Source organism: Electrona antarctica (genome assembly GCF_951216825.1).
Source record: "Electrona antarctica genome assembly, chromosome: 4".
NCBI classification, from domain to species: Eukaryota; Metazoa; Chordata; class Actinopteri; order Myctophiformes; family Myctophidae; genus Electrona; species Electrona antarctica.
Genome location: NC_136809.1, coordinates 6,354,597 through 6,364,436, shown reverse-complemented (window position 1 = coordinate 6,364,436; position 9,840 = coordinate 6,354,597). Strand labels below are relative to the sequence as shown.

The following is a 9,840-nucleotide window of genomic DNA, read 5'->3' as shown; positions in this document are numbered from 1 at the left end:
TTTCATGGATATACTACTATCTATTATACATTTGAGAAGGTGTGCCCAGGACAGGAACAAAAGGCACCAGCTACTACGTCACTCACACACTGCAACACACACTGCAACCACACACTGCAACAACCCACTAAACACACTAACACGTCACAGACTTACCCTCCGCGTCGTTCGTTCCCTATCTCCTCATGTCGCGCCGCACGCCCACAATCAACAACACCCGCCTAAACATTGTCATTGCACTGCCACTACAGCCGCCTCCCGTCCAGACTCGCACACAATATCAATATCAACAATAAACACAAACACGCCACAAGCACCGACACCCCCGCACTCACACACGGGCCACTGTTGCCAGCCACTGTTGCCAGCTCTATGCAAACAAGCCCAGAAAACAACACGCTCCTCACACACACTACAACACGCTTACAACTCGCGGACCTGGCAACACTGCATCCTTTTTCCCATTGCCTACTCTTACTAATTTGTTGCCACGTCTATGAAAACAAGCACACAACAATGCCATTCAACACGCTACTTACACACACTACCACTCGCTTACAATACGCGGAACTGGCAAAGGACCTGGCAACACTATTGTTACGGATTTCACATCCGGTTGGACCACCACAAGTTACACGCAACACACACACACATACCGCGAGCGCACACACACACACCCTCACTCACACTGATTCTAACTTGGCTGGAGATCGGCGCGATTACATACACAGCTTCATTCATGAAAAGACGACAATTGCGCGCGCGACGGACTCTCGCATTGCATTGAATAGCGTATCGCTGTCCCCCTCGACCACGACACCCTTCTTCACAGCACTTTCACTACTCACTTGGACACGACCACTACGCCTCTTTCCACCATTACAGGTAACTACAACTTAAGGGTGCGTGCGCGTGTGTGTGTATTGTGTGCTTGCTACGTGTGTCAATACTGAAACACAGCTGCTAATGCTATTATTAATAGCATAACAACTACATAAACAGCTGCTAATGCTATTATTAATAGCATCATAACCATAGATATAGATATATATCAACTCTACATAGCTCACCCGCGCTGTTAAACAATGGAGAGCGACGTCGTTACGTGGCGCCCATCTTACCTCTTACCATTGTGTCTATGATGTACTCTTAAATGACCATAACTTGCTCAATTTACAACCGAATTTCAAACGGTTTGGTTTGTTATAAACATCAGCGACGTCCGCATACTTATATGCTTTTATACGACGTTAAAAAAACAAACAAAGAGCGACGTCGTTACGTGGCTGTTATGATTCTGTTGATGCATCACAGCTGATAATGCCATGTCTCATGTACAACAGCTATTGCCACACAATTCTCCATTTATGTTGGCAATGCTGAAAATAACGCCTGCTAACAATTGGGCTGTTGCCAATTATGCTCTTACAAATAGCATGACAATAACAATATTAATAATAACACTAGCATCATTACAAGCATAATAACACGCCGCCATGTCTCATGTACAACAGCTATTGCCACCCAATTCTGTCTTCATGTTGTCAATGCTGAAAATGAGTGCTGCTAACAATTCCACTGTTGCCAAAAACGCCATTATTTGCCTCATACCATAACTATAATTTCATAATTTGTCGTCAATGCATAAAACACTTCTTTCAACCACTTCAGCTACATACAAAGCCATGCCGAAGAAACGCACATCATCCCTTGGATACCGAACGGCAAAAGCCACCCAAAAACGCTTGCACACAGCTGCCAGACAACACCACGCACCATCCGCACAAGGTACAGCACCATCCGCACAAGGTACATGTGCTCTAACAACCTTCCACAAACACTTGCACTGCACAATACATGTGTGCGTCTGTGCACACTGTGCACACACGTACTCCTTCACTGTGTGTGTACCACCATTTACTAACATCGTACCACACGTAACCAGTTTCCCACACGTGACCAGTTTACACTAACTCATGCATGCTGTCCAATCACACTCCACAGAACAACGCAATGAGGATCCAAACTTCCACCACAACCCTGCTCGCGACACTCTACGTGGCCACACACACACCCGCTCATTGGAAGACACCCAGCCCACAGGTACCCAGTACACTGACACCTTTCTATTTACTGTGTGGCGGCAGGGACCCATCACACAGCACCATGTCGTAGCAGCACAACTTGATGATGATTGTCTCACTTCACAGCAGAACGCCTTGATGACGCGACTACACCACGACTGCTCCACACCCCTACTTTGCACCTGCATGACACCAGAGGTAATGCATTCACATATGTTGCACTCAAATTTACCCCTACTGCATTGTGTCCACTACACTCACATACTGTGCAAAACATCCATCGCCAACAGCTACACGCAAATGCATGCATCAAGCAGCTGAACTACTACATGGACCCTCCCACGCCACTCACACGCCAACAGCCCCAACACAACGCTTGGTTCCAGCAGCTGCAGCACAACATGTACCAGGTAAACTTGCTCAAAACTACACTTTGCACAGCACATTGCACAATGCAATACACTGCTGTTTCTTTCTCCACAGATACTACAGTATCTTCATCACATAACCTACATTAATTGTGTACACTACACTCACACCCTGTGCTCTACTTAACTCATACTATCTCTCTACACATCACTTCACAGCTCAACACCAGGGCAGCACTCCTCCACAAATGGCCAACACACCTTCATTGGACGTGGCTGAGGCCAGAGGTACTGACTTCTGTTATTCAGATAACCTTACTGCTTGGTACCGAGCATCCTGACACACTGTATAGAGACATCTATCTACATATCTCTGCATAACATGTCGATAACATTTTGTACCTCTGTGTCTACACACACTACTGACATCCATACCCAGTTCAGCGCAGGCGGGAGCAAACACGTGACAGAATGAGACGGACCAGAGGTAAGGCCTCAGATATGTTGCCCTCTGCCTCAATGCATTACGCATATGTGTGTATGTTATACCTACATGTACTGAATATATAGTCACATACACTCCCATCTTAATTTCTCAGCTCAGCATAACCTGGACAAACAGCAGCACATGATGGCTACAACACAGCCAATGGCCACAGCAGAAACCACAGGTAACCAACGCACTACACTCACATCTACACTTTCACCTCAATAACTCTTAATACAACTATCACATTGTCCCACTACACATACACACAGTTCAATTTAATGCCTCCACACATTTCCATTGCCTGCCTCAACAAAAACATCACATTCACATACTGACCACAATCTACTTATTGCATGACTCTCATGAAATTAACTTCACACCATACTTTCCATTTACCTTCACAGGCAGTTCCCATCAGCCAGCAAGACGACAATCACAAGTTGCTGCCAAAATTGCAACTTGCACTGCGCAGATTCTCAGCGGCCAACTAACTATCAACCAACTCTCCGACACACCACAGAGTATTGGCCAGCTCAACTGTGTGTGTGACCACTGTCACGCATTCACATTCAAAAACGAGACCTCCAGTATCTGCTGCTTGAATGGAAAGGTTTGCCTACCAGCCTTCCCTAGGCCCCCACAGGCCATCAATGATCTGTGGTTTGACGATACCCCTCAGGCAAAACTGTTTCGGAAACACAGCCGTGTCATCAACAACGCTGTCTGCCTCTCCAGTATTGCGGTCAAAGAGAAAACATTCACACGCTTCACTCCCACTGTCATTTTCCAAGGAAAGGTAATCCAGCGCATCGGGCCACTCCAACCAGAACCTGGTGCTGTTGCTGTGTTTGCCCAACTTTATGTCCTCGACCCAAGTCTGGAAAACACCACCAGATTTGCAAACATGACACTCCCCGCCAGAACATCCACTGCTGACAAGGACACAATGGCGCAGCTGCTGCACACTGTGCAGCAAGTTATTCACCTGCACAATATATTTGTCCAAGATTTCAAGCAAATCCTTGAAACCCCAGAAGAACAACTACAGCGAGGCACTATTGTCATAAGTGCTGCAGCCAGGCCACAGGGAGGACATTCCGGTGTTTACAATGCCCCCTCCAATCTCCAAGAACTTTGCATTGTCACCAACGAACAGGCACATGATCTGGTCATCCACTTACGTGGTGGAGGTCTGAAAATCATATCTGACCACCATCCCAAAGCCATGCCCCTCCACTTCACCCTCCTCTTCATTGAAGGGACATCTGGCTGGCACTGTGCTCTCAAGCATGTGGGTGATGAAAAAAGGCTCACAGCCCGTGAGTTCTTTGCCTATCACATGAACAGTCGTCACACTGCGAGCGACTACCTTTTCCAGGCAGGCAGACTGTTCCAAGAATGGATCCTCAATGCCTGGATAACATGCGAGAACCAGAGGCTGACTTGGCAGCGCCATAACCAGAAGACATTACGGGCTGACAGCTTCAAACAACTACAACAGGTTGTGGCTGTGCGTAGACGGGAACGGAGTGCTCCATCTCACTCTGTCCACCACAATGAGCAGGAACATGCTGTGGGTAGAGTCATCCTTGCTAGCTCTTTCCATGGCAGTCCACGCTGGTACCACAGCAAGTTCCAGGACGCTATGGCCATAGTCCGCCACATGCGAAAGCCAGACCTTTTCATCACGGTCACCTGCAATCCTCACTGGCCAGAGATCGTAGCTGCCCTCACCCCTGGCCAGACACCCCAAGACCGACCTGACCTGGTGGCCCGGGTATTCAAACTAAAGAAAGATCAGATCATGGATGACCTCATCAAAAGACACATCTTTGGCCTAGCCATTGCCCACCTCTGGGTCATAGAATTTCAAAAACGCGGCTTGCCTCACTCGCACATCCTCCTCATTCTAGCAGAGCAGGACAAACCCAAGACACCAGCCCAAGTGGACCAAATTGTCTGTGCAGAACTTCCCCCTGACCCGCATGAAAATGGGATCTCTGCCCAAGAAAAAGCAAGGCGCCAGCCACTGTGGGACATTGTACTTGCTAACATGATCCACGGTCCCTGTGGACAAGAGCATCCCAACAATCCCTGCATGGAGAAGAAAGCCGGCTCCAACTGCAAAGCCTGCAAGAAGAACTTCCCCAAACCCTTCCAGCCCAGAACAACAGTTGGTGACGAAACAAGTTATCCTATCTACCGCCGTCGCTCTCCAGATAATGGTGGCCGAACTGCACAAAAACATGGGAACCACATCAACAACAGTTGGGTAGTGCCCTACAACCCCTACCTCAGCCTCCGATACAACTGCCACATCAACGTAGAAGTATGCATCTCTGCACTTGCGGCCAAATATCTCTACAAATATGTGACCAAGGGGCCGGACCGTGCAATGGTTTGTGTTGAAGTTGAGGGCGCCCAGGCTGCCCGTGATGAGATTAGGGACTATGAAGACATGCGTTCTGTTGGCTCAAGTGAGGCCTGCTGGAAACTCTTCGCATTCCCCATATCCGCCAACAAGCCTCCTGTTCAAGTCCTCCGCTTGCATCTGGAACACGAGCAATTTGTCGTTTTCGCCGAGGGTGATGAGGAGAATGTGGTGGAGCAGGGCAGACAGACAGAGTTGACTGCTTTCTTCAAACTGAATGCTCAACAGAAGACAGCCAAAGGTCCAGATTACAACCCTATGACCATGCAGCGCTATGTTGACATGCCTCACAAATACACCTACACAAACAACAAGTGGCAACTCAGAAAAAACAACGCTTTCTCCGTTGGCCGTGTCCACACCATCAGCCCCCTAGCTGGAGATGTGTTCTACCTGAGACTGCTCCTCCACAATGACCACTCCAAAGGGAAAACAAGTTTTGAGGACCTCTACTCAGTCAATGGCAGCCGCCTTGACACCTACCAGGCAGTGTGCAGGGAGCTTGGCCTGTTGGATGATGACCAAGAGTGGTCCACTGTCCTTACTGAGGCTGCTGCCACTCACCTCTGCCCCCAGATTCGTGCCCTATTCGTCATCATCCTCATCTTCTGCCAACCAGCGAACCCTGCAAGCCTGTTTAACGACTTCTGGCCAGACTGGACAGATGACTTCAAGCGGAGAGCACAGCAGAGTGCAACGACCTTCACTGACCAGCAACTCAAAACCATGGTGAGACTGGATCTGCAAGTCCGCCTCCAGTCACATGAACATGACCTCCAAGACTTCCTCCTGGAAAAAATGACAGATGAGGAAAAGGCCACTGTCCATGGGCTGGTCAACATCGAAGAGCCTCTTATCCGTGAGGAGCTGGACTATGATGTGGCCCAGCTGAAAGCCAATGTACAGGCAACAATTCCACAATTCACTGCTGCACAACAACAGATTTACGACACTGTCATGACGGCAGTCCAGCAACAGGCCAACTTACAACTCTTCATATCAGCACGTGGCGGTTGTGGTAAGACCTTCCTACTCAATGCACTACTGGACGCTGTGCGCAGTCTGGAACCTGGTGGCTGTATTGCCCTTGCCATGGCAACTACTGGCATTGCTGCACAACTCCTACACCTAGGCAGAACATTCCATTCGCGGATGAAAGCACCTCTCCACCCAACAGAACACACACCCTTCCACATCACAGCTCAAAGCAGCCTAGCCAAGCTGGTGCGACGGGCACGCCTCCTGCTCATTGATGAGGCAACCATGCTGCACCGCTTCTTGCTAGAGGGACTTGACTACACTCTGAAAGACCTGATGAACAAGCCAGACTGTCCATTTGGTGGGAAAATCATCATCTTGGCCGGCGACTTCCGCCAGTGTCTTCCAGTGGTTCAAGGGGCTAATCCTGCCCAAATTGTCAACAGCTGCCTCAATAACTCAGGCCTCTGGCAACACTTCCAAGTCTCCAGCCTCACAGAGAACATGCGAGTCAGGGCCAGTGAAAACCAAGACCTGAAGGCCTTTGACCAATGGACACTCCGCATTGGTGATGGTACAGCCAACGATGCAAACGACTTCATCTTCATCCCAGATGACAGGTATTTCCACATTCAAAGCAACACAGACAATGACCACACAGCGGAGGAGTGCTCCATGAAGATGTTTTGCCAAACTATATTTCCAGATATGTCCAACAACTTCACTACTACCGGCTGGCTGGATGGCCGATCAGTACTTGCCCCTACCAACAAGGACGTGGACGCCATCAACGACCTAATGGAGACCTGGGTACCAGGTCTGTCAACCAACCTGAGCAGTGCTGACACCCTGGAGAACTACCAAGACAGAATGCGGTTTAACGTGGAATACCTCAACACCCTCTGCCCCAATGGATTTCCCAGGCACCTCATCACCCTCAAGCCAGGAATGCCCTTGATGCTACTGCGCAACATCAGCCCCAAAGACGGACTCTGCAATGGCACCAAACTGTTTTTCCTGAGAACCCTCAACAACAAACTGCTGCTGTGCAAACTTGCAGCCACACAAAAGGAAGTCCTGATCCCTCGAATCAAGTTCATTCCTGATCCTAGACATTCCTACTTTGAGTGGGCCAGACGACAGTTTCCAGTCCGCACCGCTTTTGCCACCACCATCAATAAATCCCAAGGCCAGACACTTACAAGAGTGGGGGTCTGGCTTTCGTCCCCTGTCTTCAGTCACGGACAGCTTTATGTTGCCAGCTCAAGGACAGGTAACCCAGAAGCTCTCACCTATGCCATAAAGCAGAAAGAAGGACAGCCGGAACATCATACTGCCAATGTGGTTTTTCGAGACTTGCTTCGCGCTGTTCTTCCTGGCCCTACAATCCCCATTGAGGTAAGGCTGTTGCATTGCTACATGTCATTTCTACATATGTCATTTCTGAATAATACATAACTGCTGCTAACACTGATTAACACTTTCCAGAAATATCACTACCTTTCACATGATCTGTGGTGGACATGTCACATTGTGTGGTTGATTCATCCCTTATCTGTGTCTCCTTTTCTGCAGGCTCAACCATGACAATCTCTGGAACCAGAAACACAAACACCCCTTCCACATCACCCCACTCCTCCACGCCCTCCTCTGGATCAGCTGCCAAATACAATTGTTCCTTTGCTAAGTTGGCCTTTCCACGACAACTGCGTCTTCCCCAAACCATCCCCATCAACGTAAGGCTGTTGCATTCTTACAAGTCTCATTGTTGATTAGTCTACATAACTGATAATCAAACATAAACATAGCATTGTCATTCCATTCACAACATACCTGGTGGAGATGTCTCAATGTATACTTTCTCCCTACCTTCTCTGTTTCCCCAATTCTGCAGCCTCTGCAATGTATAGTCTGCAAAACATCCATCGCCAACAGCTACACGCAAATGCATGCATCAAGCAGCTGAACTACTACATGGACCCTCCCATGCCACTCACACGCCAACAGCCCCAACACAACGCTTGGTTCCAGCAGCTGCAGCACAACATGTACCAGGTACACTTGCTCAAAACTACACTTTGCACAGCACATTGCACAATGCAATACACTGCTGTTTCTTTCTCCACAGATACTGCAGTATCTTCATCACATAACCTACATTAATTGTGTACACTACACTCACACCCTGTGCTCTACATAACTCTCTACACATCACTTCACAGCTCAACACCAGGGCAGCACTCCTCCACAAATGGCCAACACACCTTCATTGGACGTGGCTGAGGCCAGAGGTACTGACTTCTGTTATTCAGATCACCTTACTGCTTGGTACCGAGCATCCTGACACACTGTATAGAGACATCTATCTACATATCTCTGCATAACATGTCGATAACATTTTGTACCTCTGTGTCTACACACACTACTGACATCCATACCCAGGTCAGCGCAGGCGGGAGCAAACACGTGACAGAGTGAGACGGACCAGAGGTAAGGCCTCAGATATGTTGCCCTCTGCCTCAATGCATTACGCATATGTGTGTATGTTATACCTACATGTACTGAATATATAGTCACATACACTCCCATCTTAATTTCTCAGCTCAGCATAACCTGGACAAACAGCAGCACATGATGGCTACAACACAGCCAATGGCCACAGCAGAAACCACAGGTAACCAACGCACTACACTCACATCTACACTTTCACCTCAATAACTCTAATACAACTATCACATTGTCCCACTACACATACACCCTGGAGAACTACCAAGACAGAATGCGGTTCAACGTGGAATACCTCAACACCCTCTGCCCCAATGAATTTCCCAGGCACCTCATCACCCTCAAGCCAGGAATGCCCTTGATGCTACTGCGCAACATCAGCCCCAAAGACGGACTCTGCAATGGCACCAAACTGTTTTTCCTCAGAACCCTCAACAACAAACTGCTGCTGTGCAAACTTGCAGCCACACAAAAGGAAGTAACATTGATTAACACTTTCCAGAAATATCACTACCTTTCACATGATCTGTGGTGGACATGTCACATTGTGTGGTTGATTCATCCCTTATCTGTGTCTCCTTTTCTGCAGGCTCAACCATGACAATCTCTGGAACCAGAAACACAAACACCCCTTCCACATCACCCCACTCCTCCACGCCCTCCTCTGGATCAGCTGCCAAATACAATTGTTCCTTTGCTAAGTTGGCCTTTCCACGACAACTGCGTCTTCCCCAAACCATCCCCATCAACGTAAGGCTGTTGCATTCTTACAAGTCTCATTGTTGATTAGTCTACATAACTGATAATCAAACATAGACATAGCATTGTCATTCCATTCACAACATACCTGGTGGAGATGTCTCAATGTATACTTTATCCCTACCTTCTCTGTTTCCCCAATTCTGCAGCCTCTGCAATGTATAGGCTGTTGCATTCTCACAAATCCCATTTCTGATTGAACTACATCACTGAAGATGATGATGA

The 9,840-nt window shown here is 48.2% G+C and overlaps 1 protein-coding gene across 4 annotated transcripts; it reads left to right on the top strand.

Moving 5' to 3' along the window:
- Positions 1-688: 688 nt before the first annotated feature.
- LOC306922318 (uncharacterized protein) lies at positions 689-9,196 on the top strand. 4 transcript variants are annotated; one of them, XM_079499827.1, is made up of 15 exons: positions 689-885; positions 1,672-1,788; positions 2,005-2,103; positions 2,211-2,282; positions 2,375-2,494; positions 2,672-2,740; positions 2,892-2,939; positions 3,052-3,123; positions 3,347-7,749; positions 7,927-8,087; positions 8,246-8,406; positions 8,574-8,642; positions 8,794-8,841; positions 8,954-9,025; positions 9,184-9,196. In XM_079499827.1, exons 2-10 carry the CDS (start codon positions 1,686-1,688, stop codon positions 7,936-7,938), a joined length of 4,998 nt encoding a protein of 1,665 aa, XP_079355953.1. In that variant the 5' UTR covers positions 689-885; positions 1,672-1,685; the 3' UTR covers positions 7,939-8,087; positions 8,246-8,406; positions 8,574-8,642; positions 8,794-8,841; positions 8,954-9,025; positions 9,184-9,196. The 4 variants fall into 4 exon arrangements, with proteins under 4 accessions (XP_079355953.1, XP_079355952.1, XP_079355951.1 ...); XM_079499826.1 differs by having other exon boundaries at positions 1,672-1,809; positions 2,214-2,282; XM_079499825.1 differs by having other exon boundaries at positions 1,672-1,809.
- The last annotated feature ends 644 nt before the right edge of the window (positions 9,197-9,840 follow it).

Excerpts from the sequence above, each read along its gene's own strand:
- LOC306922318 (XM_079499825.1), top strand. The coding sequence starts at position 1,686 with ATGCCGAAGAAACGCACATCATCCCTTGGATACCGAACGGCAAAAGCC. Across the intron at positions 2,495-2,671 it reads TGCAGCACAACATGTACCAG|CTCAACACCAGGGCAGCACT; the intron begins GTAAACTTGCTC and ends ATCACTTCACAG. Across the intron at positions 2,940-3,051 it reads CAGAATGAGACGGACCAGAG|CTCAGCATAACCTGGACAAA; the intron begins GTAAGGCCTCAG and ends TTAATTTCTCAG.